The following is a 23,794-nucleotide window of genomic DNA, read 5'->3' on the forward strand; positions in this document are numbered from 1 at the left end:
GTGTGATTCCCAATTTGTTCTCTGTTAGCATCCTCTGCACTTGTTATGGGTGGGTTTGGGTTCTGAGATTACATTTTTCTGCTTCCCATTGTCATTTTGTGTAGCACTGACTTCTGACCTTTGTTGTAGAGCTTTGGTGCAGTTATAACCTTAGCACCTACTGAAGTTCAGGTGCAGATCTACAAAGTTAGGATTTATCCAGTTGTGCCTGGCTTGGTTCTGACTGCTGTGCTCAGTTCCTTCCTGCTGCTGCCCTTGTTAGTGAACCTGTTGTGCCTCTCTGCAAAGATGTTCTGCTCCTGGACTAGCTGGGTGGTTCTGTCCCCTATGCTCTCTGCAGGGATTGTAGCTGCAGGGTTTCGTCTCAGGCCTGTATGGCAGGCTTCAACTGAGTCTGGATGGGACAAAGTAGAGAAGGGCGTAGAGGCAGCTATCCCACACACTCACTTGGCCTGAGCTAAGACTGGATCTGGGGGTTCCCGGAATGCAGCAGAAATTCCTACTTGATGGAAGGGGGGTGCTACAGAGTGGTGGGGTGCATCCCAAGGGTGTGGAAGAGGGTCTCATCCATGCTGCACCTGGGCTGGGATCAGTAGATCCCACCGGCACAGGGTAGCAGGAAACTCTGCCACACCCTCACCAGGCTAGGACTGGAGCTCAGAAAAGTCTTTTGACAAAGTCCAATACTCATTCATGTTTAAAGGCCTACAGAAAATTGGAATAGATGGTCTCTACTTCAATCTGGTAAAAGCCATTTATGAAAACCCAACAGCTATCGTAATTCTAAATAGGGAAAAACCTGAAACCTTTCACTCTCAGATCTGTTACAAGACAAGTATGTCCTGTATCTCCACTCCTATTCAATATAGTTCTAGACTCATTAGCTAGAGCCATTAGACAAGAGAGGGAAATAAACTAAATTAGAATAGGTAAAGAAGAATTTAAACTATCATCATTTGTAGATGACATGATACTATACTTAGAAGACTCGAAGAACACCAAGACGCTACTAGAAATAATACACAAATTCAGTACCATAGCAGGATACAAAGTCAATACCCAAAAGTCAATAGCATTCTTCTACAGAGAAAACAAATACATTGAGAGGGAAATTCCAGAAATAACACCTTTTCCAATAGCACCATGGAAAATTGTCGGGCGCTCGTTGAAATCACACGCGAGTCAGATGGTGCTTAAGCTTCTCTTTATTCTTCTCTCCCCCGAACTTCTCCCCGGAACTACTACTCAACCGAACTACTTCGCCGAACTACTTCCCGAACTCCTCCGCCGAACTACCCCGGACCTTCCGTAACATCCTCTTTTATACTCCCCAGGACCAATCAAATAAGGCTGCGTGTCTTAAACCGGCCAATGGGCAAGTGCCTGGTGGTAACAGCTCTTAGCCAAATAGGATGTGCCAGCAGAGGTTAAGCGTAGCTCTGGAAATCCCCCATGGGGGAGGGCAAGCATGTAGGGTGCCGGCGCCCAACAGAAAATGATATACCTTGGAATTAATCTAACTGAAGAAGTCAAAGATCTATTCAATGAAAATAACAATACTCTGAAAGAAAAGAGATTGTAGAAGATTTCAGAAAATTGAAGGATATTCCCTGCTCCTGGATAGGAAGAACCAACATTGTGAAGATGGCCATACTCCCAAAATTGCTGTACAGATTTTATGAAATCCCTATCAAACTACCACCAACATACCTCCCAGACCTAGAAAAATCATTCCTAAAATTTATTTGGAACCTAAAAAGACCTAGAATTGTAAAGGCAATCTGGGGGGGAAAAGGCAGGAAACATTACAATTCCTGACTTGAAATTATATTACCAAGCTACTGTGATAAAATAAGCATGGTACGGGCAACAAAAGAAACTTGAGAATCAGTGGAATAGATTAAAAATGCAGAAGCCTCTACAAACACACTCAGCCACCTTATCTTTGACAAAGGGGCCAAACATACTCACTGGAAGAAAGATAGCCTCTTTAACAAATGGTGCTGCAAAAACTGGCTCTCTACATGTCGAAAACTAAAATTTGACCCAGGTCTATCACCATAAACTAAACTAAAGTCAAAATGGATTAAAGATCTAAACATTAAAACAGAAACACTAAATCTCCTGGAAAAGAAAGTAGGAGGAACTCTTAAGTACATAGGGGCAAGCAAGCAGTTCATGAACAAAATTAAATCATACAGTAATATTTGAAAGAATTAACAACTGAGACCTCCTGTTATTGAGAAGTTTTTGCATGTCAAAAGACATTACCAACAGAGTGAAAAGACAGCCCACAAATTTGGAAAAATTCTTAACTAATAAGCACTCAGAAAATAGTCTGTTCTCTAGAATTTATAAAGAAGTAAAAAACAATTGGGCCCCAAAATTTAAAGACTCAGTCTGGAAGTGGGCATCTGAGATGAACACACACTTCTCACGGGAAGAAATTATAGAAGCAAATAAATATATGAAAAAAATGCTCCACATCCCTAGCCATCTGTGAAATGCAAATTAAAACAACACTGACATATCATCTCACCCTAGAGAGAATGGCTGTCATACAGAAATCAACTAAGAACAAATGTTGGGCATTGCCCATTGCTGGTGGGCATGTAGACTGATCTAATCATCATGGAAATCAGTGTGGAGATTCCTTAAAAACTAGGACTGGAAATCCCATTCAAAGAAGCTATCCCCCTACTGGAAATTTTCCCACAGGAACTGAAAACATCATATGATGGTGATATATGTGCACCTATGTTTATAGCAGCACAATTTGTGATAGCCAAATTTTGCAATAATCAAAATGCCCATCACCTGAGGAATGGATGAAAAATTTTGGTATTTTTATACAATGGAGTATTACTCAGCTATAAAGAATGATAAACTTGAAGCATTTATATTTAAGTGGATGCCAGTTGAAGATATATCCATAAGTGAAATAAACCAGATCCACATGTTTAAATATTGTATTGTTTCCCTAGAGTAAGGACCCCAAAGAAGAAAAAAAAAATAGAAAGGTATAACACAATTAAAAGGAAAGCAAGAACTTAAGGATTAAACAATGAAGAGAGGGAAAGGAGAAAAGCTAGGAAATATGGCAGGGGAGAACCATACATTTATATGCACAACATGGGTAAGGCTATGATCCTGAGAAATATCAGCAGGTTTTTGAAACTAGCAGTTAATTGGCAGGATTCTCACCCTGACTGACTATATATCTTGATACCTGTGAACTAAGCAACTGCACTGAAAATAGCAATGTTTAATACTAGGATCATTGTTGGAATGCCTGTCTCTGTGGCCCTCTAAGTTCGTACTGCTTTTCATATCATATCCATTACTATTATACTGTCTCACAAGTAAATGTTTGTTTAAAGTAAAAGGGCAGGGGCCAAGGAGATGGCTCAGTAGAATAAGTGCTTGCCTGGCAAGCACAAGGGCCTGAGTTCAATCCTCAGTTCTGCCAAAATAAAATAAAATAAAATAAAATAAAATAAAATAAAATAAAATAAAATAAAATAAAATAAAATAAAATAAAATAAAATAAAATAATAAAGGGCTGGGGAGATGGCTCGGTAGAATAAGAACTTGCCTGGCAAGTGCAAAGGCCTGAGTTCAATCCCCGGTAAAAAAAAAAAAAAAAAAAAAAAAAAACTTTGGGTAAAATACAGGGTAATAAATGAAAACAAGTGAGAAGAAAAAGTCATAGGACTGTCCTGCTACAATGCTGCATATGGTTAGATTTCTAAATTTCTGTGTAAAATTATGTAATTGTTTATTCCTACTTTTTAAATTTTTTTTCTTCACATTCTGTAGAGATTTAAAGTCTAACACTTCAATACTTGATGGAAAATACCTGTTCCATGCTATGTCTATGATGTTCAATATTCAGACAGATAGTGAGGTTAAGCTCAACTGCCTATGTTATAGGATTTTAATGTCATTAAGCTTCTCTTCTGGAGGGTTAACAACTTAAGTTTGCAGATCAAAAATTAGAGCAAAAGAAGGGCTACAAGGACAGCCAACATTGTGGTCCTAGCCTTTCTAGGTCAGTGAGGACTCAGGACATAATAGAACCTGTACTGTAATATCATAAAAGTCAGTGATGTTCCAAATTTTCTGATCAAGGAGATTATGGGACCACAGAGGAAAGTGATCAATGACGTAGAGTGTGCCTAAGGAGAATCACATGGAGAGCAAATATTCTCTCAGGCTTTCACAGAGAGCCAATTGGTTAAGCAATGACTGTGACTCATCCACATGGCTGACACTGACAAAGGATCTACAAACTGGAATACAGGGTTTCAGGGTAAATCCTGAGGGGATTTGACTGACCTTGTCAAATACAAAAGTTACATTTCCTGTTATATAGATCTTGCTTTATCTTGGTCTTAACCATCCAACAGAAAAGTACAAAAACGAAGTAAAAAAAGTAAAGCCATATTAATATGCTGAGCTGTAAAAGGCTCAAGTCAACAACTTCTGATATTGCTAGTCCTATAGATAACCCACTACTGTTATGGACTACTAGACTATATTGGATTACTTTGCTGAATTCACACACCTACAATATTTAAATGGCAATGGGATACCCATCTCTGACAAAGCTAAACAAAAAAAGAGGATATAAATGAAGGACCACTTTGTATCTGTATATACAAAATAGTTAGGATAGATATATAGCTATTTTCTATTAATTTAATGAGAAGGAAGATTTGTACTAATAATGGTTAGACAGGATATCATGTCTGCATTTTGTACTATGAGTAACCACTATGAAGAAAACAATATGCAATGTATTAATTATTGAAACTCTGTCATTGCTATTAATTTCTCAATAAAGTTAAAAAAAGACACAGATCTATATCCATATGTACTCTCTATAATGATGCAATTGTTATGTACTGAAAACATGCTCAATTAAAACATCTTTAAAATGTGCATGTCCTTTTTTTCATAGTGTTCAGTGAAATAGGATCAGCTTTCATGAAGGGAATCATGATAAGAATCCTTCAAAATACAGTGGATCGAGAGAGATGACTAGAGGGACAACAATACAACAACAACATGCAGGAAGCATTCTGGTGCAGTGAGATGATTGCAGAAGGCCGCCACTGGTTGCATGAACACTGAACACTGTAAGGACAGCAGGGGTTATAAATTTACTTGAAAATTGATTTTATCTAGAGGAGTGATAAAAAGGAACATTGAGAGATGATATAGTGTATTATTTTTAGTCTATTATTTTTCTAGTCTATTGTTTTTGTTATAATTTACAACAGAGAAATGTAGAGGCCAGACAGACTTTTATAAAAGAATAATCAAGAGAATTGTGGTGCTGAGGGAAGTAATCAATAAACAGTCTACTAGCAATTAGAAATAAAGTTATGAAAACATCGGTTTATGAAATATGGGTTTATATTCCACAAAAGTAATAGACAAAAATGAAACATTCCATGACAGAGTTTGTAAGTTCACAATTTATGCAAGAGAACAGAGAGGATGGAAAGAAAATGCAAAAGAAGGGAGGGAGAGACCGGCAAGGTGAGACAGAGATAGACACGGAAATTCCCCAAAGTTGAAAATAGCTGTTTATAGCAGAAAAGGACAACACAAACTAGAATTAGGGGACCATGGAGTAATGAGCTTACGGAATGTGGCATATGAAAGTAATTCTCACCGGGATATGGTAACAGGAGTACGTGTATATGCATATGTATATGTATATGTATATGTATATGTATATGTATACAGATATAGGTATAGACACACACACACATACCTGTGGATATATGCAAACATGGACATACATACATATGTGCATGAGTATAATAGATATACATATATGTGTATGAGCATAATAGATACACATACATATTCACAAACACACACAAGTACATATACACATGCACACACAATCATAGCTGTGGCTGCTCGGAAGACTCAGGAAGGAGCAATTGGGAGTTCAAGGCCAACCTGGGCAACTTAGTCAAATGTCCAAGACCAAAGGAGGAAATTCCCTCAAACCAGTGCAGTGCATATGCGACAAGGCCAGTGTAAAGATGAAGGAACACTGGGGACCCGAGCTCGGGAAGCAGAATGCCAAGCAGGATAATGCTAACCGGCAGGCTAGGGGCCCAGCACATGCAGGCCAGTACTTCAACTGCGGCTCTGGATGCTTTCCGGCAGAGAGACAGGAGAAGATGGATTTGTGTGTGAAGAGGAATTTTAGGGTCCCATGTGGAAGAAAAGAGGACTTTTAGTATCTTAGTCATCCACGCAAGCTTGTACCTTAAACAGATGGATCCTCCATATTAAGTTGAAATTAAAACCCTATTTCTACAGCAATCGCTGCCAAAAGTTTAGATACGGTCAAAAACTCTGATGTTGCTAAAACTTGTTTATAAAAGGAGATAAAAGGGGCTGGTGAGATGGCTCAGTGGTCTAAAGCACCTACTTAGAACAAGTTTAGCAAATCACAGGGACCGCGGTTCAATCCCTCAGCACCACATGCCAGCCAGCCCGCCCCCTGGTGGGCTGAGCAGGCCACACACACACAAATAAATAAATAAATTAAAATTAAAAAAAAAAGGAGATAAAAGCAGAAGAAAATTCATACATTTTACTCGTGTATAAGGAAAGAATTTTGAAATAATTTTTTCAAACAAATACGGGATTTACTAAGTGTATATTGTTATTGTCACCATCGATCCACTTCTATAGAAGTATGTGTTGTTTCCCATTTCTGGCTATGCAGTCAGTCTTTCCCCCGCACTGACTCCTGGCTCACTCCCCTAACAGAGTGCTGTCTTTATATCCAATGAGTCTCTCTGAGTTGACAGATCCTGTTTCCTTATCCTAGTTTCCTGAAAATAAACTGGATGAATTTGATATGGTTCACAAACTGTCATACTTGAAAATCTCTCCATTGATTTTCACGGCTACACTGTACAGATTTTCTTTTTCCCACTGATGTAGTTCACATACATTGTGTTTCTAAGGAAAACATTTTCCCAACTTCATCATTACATTAGGCTCCAGTTTAATAAATAAAAGAGTAACTAAAATATTTTCTACTTTGCCCTTTACTGGTAGAGACCAGAAAAGGATAAATAAGATCTCAAGTACCATAGAAAACAGTAGCAAACATAACCATCAATGTCTGAAGCTAATGCTGATTTCAGATTTTAATTAGGATTAATAGTTACACTATGACAGTAAAAATTTATGACCTACATGAGTATTAAGGATCGTGTGGTGGGGGGAGGGAGTGTAATCAAAGCCATTTTAGTGCAATACATACACACATTCCCACATCAATCTTTTAGAATTTATCATCATTAAGGTAAATTTAATCACTGGGTCATATTCCTTTACTACACCATTGAGAAAAATCAGCTCACTGATTAAGTGAGATTTTAGGGGGTGAAAATTTTTTCTAATGAACTATTCTCTGTGCAAGAGTAGAATGTCTGACAAACTGCTTTTACACAGAACTTTTTAAAATAAACACTAGAATTATCTGTTTGGCTTGTGTTTTTCCTGGCCTTGTAAAACAAGGATTCACCATTTGAAAAGTTGTTTGTGATTAAAAATCAATGAGTAAACAATTCTAAACTAAGTGTGATGAAATATATTTTCGCTGAATTTTTTTTTTAAAAAAAGTTTGATTTTAGTACAGGGTTTGTTAAAATGTACGTTTTTTCTTCTTTCCTTCTCCTTCTTGTGTGAGGTTGGAAATCTGGAAATGAAATAGGCTGAAAAATCTGGCAGTGAAGAGCGATTCAATTATTTTTATTTATTTGTTTTATTTTACTTTTGGTACCTGGGATGGAACTCCAGACCTTGTGCTTGCCAGGCAGGCACTTTTGCCACTGAGCTATTGCCCTACCACAAGTGATTTGATTTTTAAAGTTGTCTAGATTTGAGCATTTGTCTCTAAGTCAGTGGTCAGGGGCAGCGGGCGAAGGATCTTCTCTCAGCAAAGAGGCAGGGTGCCGCTTGGTGGCGCAGGAGTTTCTATAAGCCCTGGGCAGGACAGGGCATCTAGTTCAAAAGGCCATGCAAAAAATGTGTGTGGTATTAAGTTGTATTTGTCTTTAGCCAGTTGCATCTCCTGAGATGTATTTGCCAAAGGGAACCAGGTTAAGATGACGCAGAGGTTCTGGAGTTATGACAGTAAACAAGACTACATTGATAGTTAATATTTACATTGTGTATTTTAATGTTCATTTTGCCTGATCTATATTTGTAATACCATCCAGGTAATAAGCAAAACTGTACTACATACAATTGGAATAATATTATGAATTTTACATTACTAGTACTTCCAAAATGTAGAAATTCAGATGGTAAAGTTTAAATTGCAGTTAAATCTTGCTTCCTAAATGTTAATTCTGAAAGTAGAAAAACACTTTTCCTATTACTGTTCAACTAATTTCAGTTTATGTTCACAACACTAATAGTAGCTATAAACTTTAAACCCTAGAAAACAATTTTATGTAAAATAAGGTGCATAGATATCTCTAATTCCAAGCCAACACCTTTTCCTAAATTGAGCATAATTTCAACAGGCTGAGCCACACTTATTTTGGGAGATAAAACAACCTGGGCCAATTACTGAAGCCACCATAGTTTTGTCATATGCTTTGACTTAAATTTGACATAATTATATTGGTAGTTGAATTTAATTATGTTTATTGTATCTTCTGTAATCTAGGGCTATTTCAATTTTTACCTGCATATGGGGCCTGGGATATAGCTCAGTGACACAAGGGCCGGGCTGGCCAGTGCCTGCCTAGCAAGGTCCTGCGTTCAATTCTTGGTACAAAAAAAAAAAAAAAAAAAAAAAAAAAAGTTTTACCTGCACATAACTTAAAACCAGTAGGATGTCCCCAACATATTATGAAAGTATTTGTTGTGTGCCTTATTGGAACTTAACATTAGAATGCCAGTCGTTGGTGTTGATGATATTTGTGTGGTACCATGCCGGCACAGCCAATGTGACTAGAAAGACAGCAAACAGCAGCCTGTGGTGCACCCGGAGTACGTGTGCCTTAAAGAGAGACTTCACTGTGTAGCATCACATCTACTGTGCCACACAGACCTTTGTTAACTTTGACCCAAGTCACTGCACATAACACATATGACCTTTATTATTTCAATTACTTGCTCACAGACTTAGAGGCTATAAGACCACTCAGAATAAACTTAAAATTGTTCAGACTGCTCCTGAGGCATGACTTGCAGAGTAAGTTCCTAGCATTAGGGACAGATTACTCCTTTTATTTAATTAGGTTATGTGAATCTAGAGTCAGAGTAAAATTTGATTTTAGTTTCACCTTTCAACTGTCAGTTTTGGAAAGTTAATTATCTCATTAAAACAGTGTGCTAGTAATCAAAATGTTCAATCACAGATAATGGCTAATTTAAGGCACTTCTGTTTGTGATTCAACAAGAGAGTAACAGGAAAAATTTACCCCAGTGTCTAGCACGCAACGATCGCTTACAAAAACATAATGATTAGCATTGTCATTAAACACTAACCATGTATCATTAAATATAAATAGTACTTACATGTCTTTAACACTTAAAATGCTTTGTACAAACTGATTTAAATAATTTTCATCACACTATAATTATCTTATTTGTAAAAGTGAATAAACCAATTATAATAAAAATTAGAATCCATTTCAGCATATAATTTCAGAAAAAGATAAAAAACAAAATGTACATTGAAACTGATAAGTAACAACAATGCCATAGAATATGTGCTAAAAGGAAAGATACAGTTCTATTGTTTTTTTTTGTTTTTGTGTTTTTTTTTTTTTTTTTTTTTTTTTTTTTTCCAGAACCGGGGATTGAACTCAGGCCCTTGCGCTTGCCAGGGAAGCGATTATTCCACTGGGCCATCTCCCCGACCCCAGTTCTATTATTAAATACTGCTTTAAAAAAATCAAAGCTAGTAAAACAATGAGAGCTTTTTCACTTTTTCAGTGTTCCTGTGAAGAAATTTAGAAAGTAATTATAATTTGAGCTTCCTAGATGTGCTTACAAGCTAAGACCAGAAACTCAAGGGTTTTAACGAACATGCTAATTCCAGCCAAGAAATTATCTTTTTCTTACTCTGTGAATTGAATGACTTTTAGAGATTTCATGAATTATAATTTAAATAAGCCTCTTACCATTATGATTTTTTAAAATTTATTTATTTATTTATTTATTTATTTATTTATTTATTTGTGTGTGTGTGTGTGTGTGTGGCCAGCTCAGCCCACCAGGGGGCGGGGCTGGCTGTCATGTGGTGCTGGGGGATTGAATGATGGTCCCTGTGCTTTGCTAAGCTTGTTCTAAGTAGGTGATTTAAACCACTGAGCCATCTCACCAGGCCACCATTATGATTTTTAAGGTGGATGATTTACTATGTTTAGGAAAATAGTAATGACATTAGTAACCCCATTTCATGTTGTTTCCTGATAGTTTACAGACGTATTTTAGTTATTCAAATGTGACACATGTGATCCTTTTAAAGAGCTATTTAATTTTCTGGAGCTTAAGAAAGACAATGCACTAAGATCATCCACCTTTTAAAGGTTGGGTAGTTAAAAACTTTGCATGGTATCTTTGAAAAACAAAATGTTTTCAAAAATATGATTGAAAGAGTAAACTTTCCCTTCTGGCCTTTTGTCATGAATATGGCAGCACTAATGGATGGGCACAGTGGGTGGTGACAGCTGAAATCCAACAGTATTTGCACCTGTACCTCAAACAATCTGAAGACAAGGTTGTTGTTCTGGTTGATAAATTCTGTCGCCCTATCCTGACTCTGGGTCTGCAGCCCAGTGCAGGTATAGAATGGGCAGCAAACTTTCCTGCTGTTGAGATCAATAGAGAGATGCTGATAGAATTCTAGAGCCATGCTGAAGAACAATTCTTTATTGGAGTCAAATTACTAAATTTGACTCTAAGAAAAATCAACAAAAGGCTGCAGAAAGCTCCTGTAAGAACTGAGAACTTGAATTTATACAGGTGCTGGAATTTATCTGTGTTCCTGGTAACACAGATCATTAATCATCCTTAACCAGGGAGAACAAAGCTTGCTTTTCTTTAGTCTCCCTCACATCCTTTGGGATGGGTAAATGTCAGTTTAACCACTACGTTCAATAACTTTGCCAAGTGTTTAAAGTAATGTGCAAGTATATATTGATTTATAGTTTTCTTGAATAATGGTTAAATTTTATTGAAAAATTAATTCAAAATTTTGGGTAATATGAGAATTACTGAGCAAAGAATTAAGAAAAAAACTTCCAAAAAATTTATATCATCCTAACTGGTTTTAAGGTCTTTTGCCAAGCTTACATATTCATTTTACTGATCAAGACATGAGTCTAGAATCTGAGTACTTTCCCAGCTTAACAGCAATGAGAACACCAAACATTTTCTAAATCACAGAAGTTTCTACAGCACAAAAGAGGATAAGAGCCTAGAAGACGCATGTGCATTAACGGGAGAGGACACATATGGGTCACCAATTAGGCTTCATGAAATTTGTATTTCCAGCTTTTACTCTACTTTCAGCTTTCTACTTCCAAATACAACAAAATTTTTAATCTACAGCATGAGAACAAAACTGTTTTCTCTCTTCATTCCACCTGTGGACCAAGTCAACATCTACCATGATATCTTTCTTTCTTTTTTTTTTTTTAACATTTTTTATTTATTGTGTGTGTGTGTGTGTGTGGCCAGCTCAGCCCACCAGGGGGCGCGGCTGGCTGGCATGTGGTGCTGGGGGATCGAACCGCGGTCCCTGTGCTTCTCCAAGCCTGCTCCAAATAGGTGCCCTAGACCACTGAGCCATCTCTCCAGCCCGATATCTTTCTTTATTAATGTCCTTGGATTCTCATGGCTGTCCCTATCATTACTCAAACTGGTCTTTAAACACCTCAAAATCCAAAGCTCATTGATCATTTTGTTTTCTGGAGTGTGACATTAGTACCTAATGCCACTTGCCAGTCCCTGCTTTAAACTCTAATGGACATTTCACTGTAACTGTCCTCTTAATGTCACCTCATTTCTTGGAGTTTTCTTAGCATTTACATTGAATCTCTCAGTGTATTTTGAGGGCAGTTTTTGTTTCTCATTCCTAAATATCAATCAATATTATAAAATATTGGGCATTTCCTCTCAGAGTAAGAATAAATCTACTTCAAATTGAAATTATGTTATTTTCCCAGAAGTCAGTATGAATTCTCTGCATGGCTTTATTCCGTAACAGCATCATCACTTGCCAATGCAACTGGTCAAAGCTCAGAGTCTAGACGTCATTTTAACTGCTTGTGTCTTCTTACATACCCGTGACCACTCATTCAACCCTTTGTACTTGTATCCAATTTGGAGACTGACATTGAAGAAATCCTTGTTCTTTCCCTAGTTTCCTGAAAGGACCTCCTCATCAGACTTCCCTTCAGAGCTCTCCTGGGTATATGGTCCTAAAAGAGACCTTTGCCTTCTGCCCTCTATAAGCCTTCATGGGAATTTATGTCTCTCAATGAAACATGGGTTAAGCTAGCAGAGATTTATGTAGGGCAGTGTGCTTAGAATGGAGCTCTACTAAACCAAGTCATAAAAAGATTGGAGTGGCTGGAGTTGAATAAGGAACAAAGATGTAAGGACAGGAAAAACAGCTTGGCATTCCAGTTGGAACATTTTCCTGGTAGTTGTGGGAAGAAATAATCACCTGGATTAAGACCGATTTGAATGAGGGCTTTGGCACAGAATTGCTAGCCTTAAACTCAATGAGGAAGCACTTTCGTTCACCACAGACCCCTTAAAACCCAGAACAATGATACAGAGAAAACAGATTGATTGATCCTGTGTACACACTAGTTACAGACATACGAAACTGAAAGTGCAATTTTCATTACAGTTACGAGTGAACAAGGGGGTGTCCTGAAGGTAAGTACCAAGCCTAAAGCTAGATCTGAATTAGAGCTGCTGTTTTATTTATTGTCTGTGTGACTGGGAAATGCCTTGAAATCTCCGAGTTGCACTGTTTTCATTAACAAATTATGTCAAGTATAGAGCTAGCTTTACATGAGAATGAAAAAGGGAGTATAGCATTAAATGTGTTTAGCAGTCTGTCTACTATGTAAGAGCTCAATAAATATGTTTCCCATTGTCTTTTGTTATAATATACAGAAGTATGAACATCTATATGTCTTGCTACTCAATATATAGATACGTATTATAGACATAGCTATCCATATATCTGTCTGTCTGTCTGTCTGTCTGTCTGTCTGTCTGTCTGTCTGTCTGTCTATTCCTCTTTCATCCACCCATCTATGTCTCTGTCCTCATCCCTGAGGCACAGCAGAGATTGCACTTGGTGTGGAAATGAAGTCACAGGCATGGTGGTCCCATTTCTTTGATTCATATGAAATTAAATCTCCACAAGCTCCAGACAAAGTAATGCTCTCTTCTAACGTGTTCCTCAAAATTTTATTTGTACCATAAAATTATCTTAGAACATGCCCATGTTTTATATATTTGTCCCTTTGCTTCTAACTTTTTTTTCTGGACTGATATGTTTATATTCACCAGCACCCTAAATTGGCCTGACAAAGCTGGGTTTTCAAGTTAGCCTAACACTAGCAGTCAATTTGAACCATCCATGCTCTTTCAGGCTTCAGAATATATTACGCTAGGGAAAGGTCTCCAGGACATGCAGGCAGGAACAAGTGAAGGCGATGAATTAGGCTGCTGCCTCGAGCAGTAAGGTTCAGAGAATTTATCTTTTCCTTGATCCTGGTCTTTCCCTTGGTATCAAACATTGAGCTGTGTGGCTCAAGGTCTGACCTTCCTCGTTTCTGAAAAAAGATCACTGAAATTAAAGATACCAGCGCCAAGCCCAGGCAAATGGAGCCAGGGCAGTAGGAGTCCTTCATCACAGCATGACAGCTATTCTGAGACTCCATAAATAAGAAAGTGGCTATTGGGATGAACTTTAGCAAATTAAACACTTTTACAGTATAGAATTTATATGTTGGGATTAAGGATTTGATAATACTTAACCACAGATATCACATTGACTTACTCTTAGGAGCTTTCCTTAAGAGCACAGAATTGTGCATTTTTAATAAAAAAAAGTTTTTGTGGTCTCTAAGAAGCCATACTTCAATTTGCCAACAATCAGTATTCACAGATCTTCTATCAATGTTAATGAAATTAAGTGTCCTTTTAAAATAACTCCTAAACAATTACTTTATGAGCAGTGATTTTTGCTTAGAAAAGGCTACATTGTTTGCTGAACAGAAAATTGAATTATAAACATCCACTAATTTATTTTGTCAAATAATCTGACAATATTACAAGTAGTGCAGGTGTCCAGGAAAATGTTACTCATTCATATTAGCATTACTAAAGATAGTACAGGGAAAGCCACAGAGAATTATGAAATAAAGCTTTTGATATACTGTAAAGCTAGTGAACTATTCAAATAATTTTATTCCATGTTAAGCTGTAGTAAAATGTGGCTTTAAAAGTTACTAAGGTTAAATTTACTGTCGGAAAAAAGTATTTAAAAAGCCAGGGATGTAATATTTTAGTTTTGTACAAAAATGAAAGGTTTAATTAAAGGGCTAATATATAATATCTATAAGTCATATAATCTCTCAAGGAGTTAAAGAGGTTATTTTAATCAGCTGCTTCAAGGAAAGCAATGGAATATTCTGGATCTCAATCATCTGAATATCCTGAAAAGCAATATGTTCAAATTTAATATGAACGATCAATTTATCAAAGATTGCATATTAAAATATTTTTAAAGCAAGAGACAGCATAAGATTTTATTTTTGATTTATTTCATGCTTGACTTACTGGCATAAATTATTTCTAAAACTCCCAGCTCTGAAGGAAATGCTATGAGCTTCAGATTTCTGCTGGATTCTTGAAAAATGTAGAGTGTCACATTATCAATTTCAAATTTTTGTGAGCTAGGTAATAAGCTAACAGAGTAACCAAGTTTTATATGAGGTATTCTTGTTTGTCAGGAGATAAATCACTGTATCTGGTGAGCAAATTATTCTCTTATGAACATAATCTCAAGGAATAAAATATATTTTCTCAAAATAACTTTATTGATAATCAATAATAACTATGACAAGCAAGAACCCTTATAACCTTGTATTTATTTGTATCTTTTGTTCTCAACTTACAACAAGCTCACAAATATAACTTCACCTCATTAATTTTTACTATGCCCTTGTGAGGTACATATTTATTATTGCTAAACTAAAGCATTAACATTAACTAAGCTGAATTGTGCTTATAAATATTCATTTAGGGAGCCCTTAAAATGAAAAATAATCAGAGGTAGACATTTAACACGGGAGGGGAAGTTTAGGAGGGGAAGCATGAGTGTGCGGCGGCACTCAGACCATGAGGCGCAGGAGTCCAAACTAGAGAACAGCGTGTTTATCAGCGAGTGCGGTGAGCTGCTTCATTACTAAGTTCTAGTTACACTTAGATAGCAGATGTGGTTCTAGGTGCGGCTAATTAAACTTGCTGCTGAATTCATGTTGGGCGGTTGCTGAGATCACTAAGCTTCCTCCCGCGAGCATTTGTCAAGAATAAATTTTGAGGGCGCCAGGGAGATGGCTCAGTAGAGTAAGCACTTGCCTGGCAAGTGCAAGGGCCTGAGTTCCATCCCTGGTTCCTCCAAAAATAAAAAAAATAAAAAGAATAAATTTAGTTTCCTTGAGGAAGTGGGAGGAAACTAGTCTTTTCGTATGTTCTTCCTTTCTTTGCTTCAGCAGCTCAGAGTACCCGAGAACTATTTTCTTAGGCCACGGTAACTATAAAGCTTTTTGTAAGTGCTCCTGTGGACCTCTGATATGAAATGTATTTTCTGGCACACTCTAATTATTCATGTAAACACGTATCACATATTGAGCATGTATCTCATAGATTAAGTCAAATCACTTTTGAATGCAATAGCTATTAATTATGTTACATAAAATAATTAAGGTTAATAAATGAATAAAGAATTAACATAAATTATATTTACTTTATATTTGTTGTAATTTTGCATACATTGGGTAACTTAATTTAACCATACTGCCACATGTAAACATTCGCCTCTTTTCCACCACTCTCCACAACGTCCAGGACCTCTCCTGAGTCCTACCCACTCCTGACAATCGCCACAGTGCTATTTATCTTAGCTCAAATTCACATACAAAATTTAGTTTTCTGGAATCTAACCATAGGCCATTTAATAAAGAAAATCTTTAGCTCAAATTTTCATAAGACTTAATTATAAGAAGAAAAGGAGTTGTGCTACTAATATTGGCGTAACGCTCGACGTCCCACACGTGGAAATAGAGCTAGTCGTTCTCAAACTCTTAGATTCTGACAAAGAAAAGTAAATAGCTGGTTAACTAAATGGGAATGAACGAATTGTAGAACATTATGATTACTCACTTTGTTACTAGTATTTATTTTTGTTAAGTCATATAGGTGTGTTAGCATTGTATAAAGTAATGATTGATTAAGCAATCATATAGAGACTTTAAAAAGGTTGTTATGTAATTATAATTCAGGAGGTGAGCTGAAAATCAAGTTGAATACATCAGAGCCAGGGAGATAGCTCAGCGACACAAGCACCTGCCTGCCAAGAGCAAGGTCCAGAGTTTGATCCCTAGTACCAAGAAAAAAATCCTCAAACTGAATATGTCATAACAGAAAAACAATGTATACTTACATTAGAATAAAAAATCAGTATTAAAATTTAAATTAGCAGTATCATTTATGAAACACATGTACATTCTATAAGATAAACCTATATGCTCACTCATTGTAAGGCTGAAATGAGTTGATACATTTAAAATATTTAAGACATCACTTTCCGGACAAGTAAGCAATCAACAAATACAAGCTTCTAACGTGTGGGTGAGATCCTTAAAAGTCTCTTTCATGAGTCTGATTTCATAGTAGTTTTGTAAAACTCACTCCCAGAATTTGTGTTAGTAATTTTATACTATCTCCTCCTACTATTTATATTTGCATATAATTATGTATATTCATATATATTCATTTATATGTAATATTCATGCAAAAGAGAGATAACTAGGAAAGCATAGTTAAATTCTATTATTTTTATTTTTTGATGGAACTGGGGATTGAACTCAGGGCCTTCCGCTTGCCAGAGAAGTGCTTATTCTACAGAGCCATCTCCCCGGCTAAATTTTATTATCTTTAATAAATACTATGTTATTTATATATGGATCACTTGATTCTTTAAATATATATGTATTTTATAATATATAAACTAGTAGTTTTCTCAAGGAATCTAATTAGTAAAGACCTGCACTATGCTTATTTAGCACTGTATATTAGGTTTAAAAAAATCACACCATTCCAAGCAACGATGCCAGATTCGAAGAGACAAAAGCCAGTACAAATGAACAGGTTTTAACAGTCACATACATTAGAGAAAAGGCAGTTATGGAGAGGACCGCTCTAGTAAGGAAAGCACAGCAAAAGCTGACTTGGGCAGCACTTCAGAAAGTGCCTTCATTTATGTATGTGGTCCTGCTTTCACGTTGCAGAAGATGAGGCTAGCACCGGTGGTGGAAACATTTCTAATTAATAATACACACAATCACGTTAATATACGCAAGGTACAAATCTTTATCTAATTATTATATACTGAATACCATAAAGGTAGACTCTGAAAAGACAGTAAGAAGTTGTAGCAATAAGTATTAATGTTACGTAATCAGTTTTAATAGTTTATAATTTTTTTAAATTTAAGATTTCAACACCTCATTCATGAGATTTCAATATTTAGCAAATGGTTAGCAAAGTATGCTTAAATGTTTTAATAATAATCTATATTTAGTAGATACTAGTATGTTTTGAAGTATTATGTGATCAATACTTAAATTTTTAGTTAAGTCACAACTGATGGATAAAAAGGATTAATGATTCCAAACTTAAAGCATGTAAAATCAATGAGCATTGCTTCACAAGTGCACATCAGTAACTAACAGTGTATTAACTACGACAGTGATGTTACTCTATCTGTCCATGACCCCGGCTTACGAAAATTATGATATAAAGGAAAATTGCCACCAAGATTTTAAATTTAAATCTCACTTAACCTTTTTCTTTTCATTTCCTTTTAGACTTCCCTTTTCTTTTTTCTCTTCAAATTACTGTATCAGGGCCAGGGAGACAGCTCAGTGGCATAAACACCTGCCTGGCAAGCGCAAGGTCCTGAGTTCAATCCCCAGTACCATAAATACATACATGCATACATACATACATAAGTGCATCCTACTCCCCAGAAAATCTGCAAACATCTCCAATTCCCAGAATCTCCTTACACTCACTCTCTTACACTCACGCTGCCACTCAGACACAGTGGAACACAGTTCCACTGAAAACTTTTCAGTATTTTTCTCTACTATTATTTTCATTTTTCACAAAGATCACCTGTGATAAAATAGAGCTAAACCTAAAATTATTTTTAGTAATCGAAATGTAAACATGGCCGGTGAGGTGGGCAAGCCAGCTCCAGACAGCATGCCGCGCGTGTCTTGTGCGTGCAGCTGACTTCAGCCTGGTGCCTGGCACCTCCTGTTCCTCTGTGCTACCTCCTGAATTAGGGGAGGGGGAAGGCAAGGAGGGGAAGGTGGTAAGACGGGACTGGCAGATTTTTGTGTACTTCCCACAAGGTTCAAGTTAAAAAATAAACCAAGGCTGCTCTGAGTAAAGTTGGGGCAGCTTCATGTTGAAGAGGGGTGGTCGTAGTGCCTTGTACCTTGACTTTGGAGGCGCACGTGCTCACCTCGGGGGCACATGTGTGATCTCAGGTATCATGGATCACTGCAGACAGCTTGGAAAACAGGGTCATTTGGGCACTGAGGATCTTCAAGAGAAGGTGTTTTGCTCCAAAGCATTTATGAAAGAACTTGGTGTAATGGCCTAACCCAGGAGAAAAGTTATTAATACATATCCAGATTGCTATTCTCACATCAGATACACAGACAGAAATGTAGGGTACAAAGAACTAGTGTGTGTCACAATCTCTAATTTCCTCTATCTTTAAAATGCTTCCATACTGGACAGAGGGGTGATTAGCGTGGTTGTTTTGTTTGTGGGTTACTTTATTAGCATGCACACTAAAAAGTATCGTGCTCTGTGACACCACATACTGGATCATTATCTAAAATAAAAGGAATACATTTAGGCTGCTATCTTTGTAAATTATCTACTGGATGTGCTTAGCCAGATCTCTTTTTAAAATAATATTTATATTTTCTAGGCACTAGTTCAGCATTCTAACAGCTGAACTCATTTTAAACCTAATACTCTTCACATTTGATAATATAGTGTCTAGATTCTAGGTGAGTTAGAATGGATACATAAGGAAGATTCTACAGAGAAAAACCAATCATAGCATCCTTCAGGGCATACTTTCAACTATTATCAGAAGAACAATTTTATAATTTCTGCATCCAGTAAAGTTGTTTATACTTACACAAAGGCTGTCTTTGATTTTTACAAACTGTGATAATCAAAAATTTAAATTTGAATAAAATTACTATAGAGTTGCAGCTGAATAATATTAAAGTTGCTCACATGGCAGCCTATGTTCAATTTTGTTTGAACCGTCTTCCTCAGTGAAATAATTCAAGAACTTATTAACATGTTTATGTCCACTTAAACCACCAGTGGCATGAAGGATCTAAACAAATTATCAATCTTTTTACTAATAAGATAAATGAAACAGCTGCCCAGTGAGACTGACGCATGTGTCATCAGTGTTCCAAGCCACCCAGCAGCGACACATACGATTTGCAGTCTACTGTGAACATGTTAAACTAACTTTTAGGGAGTCAGGCAGTGAATCTACAGTAGAAAATGTTTATATTCAAATATATACACAGTCACGTATCAGTTGACAACAGAAATCTCCCATGAAATGCATCACTTGGCAGTCTTGTGACCCGCAGACATCACATTATGACTTACACAAACGAAGCTATGACATCATTGAGAATCCGTGTTGTAAGGTCACTGTCATGTAAATGACCCACAATGACTGGAGCATTAAGTTGCATGTGAATATGCACATATATGCATACATTATATGTGATAGCTTTTTCTCAATACCATGATTGAAATACCTGGGAACTATAGGAAGAAACTAACTATAAGCATTTTAGAGGCATTTCTTTGGTTTCCTAACTATAGGCAGAGATGTTATATTCTGAAGAATCTATAGAAAAAGTGAGGATAATAGAAGAATAAAAATGTTGATATTTTTAAAACCAAACCTTACCTGCTCTCATGAATAGGATTTTAACCTCCTGCACTATATACCAGGTTTATAGGTAGACAGCAAATATTTCAGAGAATTTCAAAATATCTCAGGAGAAATATATTGTTTTAGTAATTCTGTCATGATTTCAGCACTATTTAAGTGCTAAATATTAATTTTTGAAATCTTAAATTTTAATTTTTGAAATCTTAAATTTTTATTTAGCTGAATTAAAAACTACCCCTACATATACACACATGCAGACTTGCGCACACATACATATATATGGAAATTTACTCACAGGCAAACTGAAGTGTGGCTTCTCTACTAAGAATACTTCCAAAACTGTTGGTTGCTAAACACTGATATTGGCCAGAATCTTTTGCTTCACTTGGATTACTTATAATAAAGGTGCCATCTATCAAACTGTAGCGATAATCACTTTCCAAATCAATTTGTGTTCCGTTCCGAAGCCATCTTAGGAGGAAGACAACAATGCACAAGTTACTTAAGACATTGGGATACCCCCTGAGAAGTTCTGAAGGTTTAAGAAAAGTGACAGACAGTGAATTCCCACCTGTAACTGGGAACTGGGTTGGCACGGACTTCACAGTTCAGGGCTACCTTGTTCTCATCAGCGTCAGTTGGGAAGACGACGCCCTCTGGTTCCTGTACAAACACTGGCCCATAGTCCACACTTTCTGTAAAGAGCCAAAGCACACACTTTAAAGTTCCTCAAAGTAGCAAACCAGTCTCAGTCACCTCATTACACTGAACTTTGTTTTTATTTAAATAAATAGGTGATTGAACACAGGAATAGCTGACAAATACACTGTAGTAAACTGAAGGCGCCTAAAAACATTTGGTGTTCACTAAAAATGCTCTTGTACATAGTAGAAGCAAATATGTAGTATAAGGATATGAAAGTACGTGTAGTGGAAAAACATTCGCATATTTTTGATGTGTTTTTCTTTTCATTTTTGCAAACAAACCTAAGAAAAAAATAAAACATTTTAAGAAACCTAAAGGTCTGTAAATCTATGAAAATTTCAAAACTAGTATATGCTAAAAAGTGACACACTGCTGTGGTGCTGATAAAGCTGCACAGGTGAAAACCGTGGTGCGGATGGGCTTTGGTATTTTTCTTCGCTCATCACTCAAGTGCAGTGAGTGCTAATGTTGCCATATAGCATAAGAATAATAATAATGCTGCGATGCAACCAAGTGTATTTTCATGGGAGAAGTATAACCTGTTTCCAAAAAAGTTTAGTAAAGATCAAAAATCTAAACACTTTAAAGGGTAAATATATGAAGAGACAAGAAGCAGAAAGACACAAGAGACCAAGGAGGAACAGCACTCCCATTCATTGCCTACTAGATTTCACATTTGAGATTCCATTTCATTTAGTTAGTTCTTACTCAGACAAATCCTAAGAAAAAGACAATTTGAAGCTAATGAAAAATTCATACAAAAATAGGAATAAGAACAGATCTCAAATGTCAGTCTAGCCCTGAGTGTAATAAAAAGTCTGCTGGAGACAGAGTGAATGAGAGGCCTGTGGGGAGGAGGCCATGTTCACCCACGGTCCTGTCAGAATGTTGAGCGTCGTGTGCACACCTGTGCCAGTGGTGACTTTGGGGAACAACAAGACTCCTCTCTGTGTTGTCACAGTTGTGTGACAGCTCTGCAGCTTGATTCCTCGATCACAGTACGTTGAAAGTCTGGGGTTCAATTTCTGTTACAGGCCCCTATCTTCTATACTCTATTCTATCGGCTGCATTTCCGGCTCCTCCTCACTTGATTCCAGAATTATCCTTCTCCAAACTGTAACAAGGGGAAATGCCTACACACATGGCTAACTGCATCCTGGCCAAACTCTCCTTTATTGGAAATCACTTCCTTATATAACAGAAGAGGGAAAAGTTCAGGAAATACACATTCCTAGAGTTTATAGTAAGTATTTAGAGATGTGCACCTTCACTGGATAACTGCGATGAGACTACAGGCATGTGACACCACCTGCTGTAAGCAGTGGAGGTTAGCTAGCTTTTTCTGATTTTAAGCTTTATGGTTTGAAAATTTTCAAAACAGGACAAGATCAATGAAAGTGTATCAGGTATAGAAGCCACAGAAAATCGGCTTAATTGTGGCCTGAATTCTGAGTTTCGAATCCCGTGTACTGTACCTATTATGACTGCCCATACTTTGCAATGTATCTTCTTGTTGGTCATTGTCAGCTGCCAAATATTCCAACGTTAGCCCTATTCACTGACTCTAGCATTCTATTTGTTTCTGCAGAGACAAGAATTCAGCCCAAATAACAAAAAACTGAAAGGTAAGATAATAATAAAGTATTCATGTGGTCATATTAAGCAGTATTTTTTTCCTACCCTACCTTCTCCCTTAGTTGTAAAATTTATTGCAAGATGTAGAAGAACATGTTATGCACACCCTTTCAGTCCTCAGCAAAGGGCCATGATGGCTCAACTCGGTCAAGGTGAGCTTTTAAAGTAGTATCAGTACAGACACACTCAGATGGATTTTTGGCTTATATTCTTGTGGTAGTATATTCCATATATGGGATCATGAGCATATATTGTTTAAAATCATATTCTTAACTGTTGTACATTTTCCTTGATGAAATTTACAATTTTTGGAGACAGATTTCAAAATCTATATGTATGTAAGGTATGGCAAAGATCTTGATATCCTATAAATTAATGTCTTTTCTTTACCAAGTAGAAATCTTTCTAACATTTATGTGACAGGAAGAGGCCATCATACACAATGTTCATTTCTCATAAGAATAATGTTTTGGTGTGTTTTTACTTTTTTAAAATTAATTAATTTATTTAATTGTGTGTGTGTGTGTGTGTGTGTGTGTGTGGCCAGATCAGCCCACCAGGGGGTGGGGTTGGCTGGCATGTGATGCTGGGGGATCGAACCACGGTCCCTGTGCTTTGCTAAGCTTGTTCTAAGTAGGTGCTTTGGACCACTGAGCCATCTCACCAGCCCGGTGTGTTTTTACTTTATTAGGTCTTTTATTAACATACTTCTAGATACCTATTTCTAATTGGCTGACGCGCAAATGCTAGTTATTGTCTGTGAAATGTCAGATTCATACCTCAAGAAGGAGCCTTATTTCAGAAGAGCAGTTTCAGAAATGATCTCTTTCTCTATGATACAGTATGATGAAGTTACCCTCATGTCTTCCCAACCCCTACATTTTTCTCATTTTGTTTTTTCACCATAGATCAGAGTTTCTTACTATCATTTATAGTGATATGTTATTATTTTTTTAAATGTATTTGGTACAGGGTCTCACTACATAGCTCAGACTCATAGTGTTCCTCCTGTCTCAGCCTCCCCCTGCACTGGGATTACAAGAGTGCGCCTCCACACACAGACTAGGGGGCCTGCTGGGGGCGGGGCCTGGGGGCGGGGCTGGCACAGCATGCCAGGGA

The 23,794-nt window shown here is 36.9% G+C and overlaps 1 protein-coding gene across 1 annotated transcript in view; it reads right to left on the bottom strand.

Annotated features, from left to right (window-relative positions):
* The window catches only part of Cntn5 (contactin 5), a 499,129-nt gene extending 477,646 nt beyond the window's left edge, over nt 1–21,483 (bottom strand). Inside the window, exons 1-3 of the mRNA XM_004626235.1 lie at nt 21,411–21,483; nt 20,907–21,063; nt 20,631–20,806 (exon numbers count right to left, since the gene is read on the bottom strand). Of these exons, the coding sequence (XP_004626292.1) occupies nt 20,631–20,806; nt 20,907–21,063; nt 21,411–21,483 (406 nt within the window). The remainder of the gene's footprint in view (nt 1–20,630; nt 20,807–20,906; nt 21,064–21,410) is intronic.
* Between the last annotated feature and the right edge of the window lie 2,311 nt (nt 21,484–23,794).

This window comes from Octodon degus, unplaced genomic scaffold (genome assembly GCF_000260255.1).
Source record: "Octodon degus isolate 3935 unplaced genomic scaffold, OctDeg1.0 scaffold00012, whole genome shotgun sequence".
NCBI lineage: Eukaryota > Metazoa > Chordata > Mammalia > Rodentia > Octodontidae > Octodon > Octodon degus.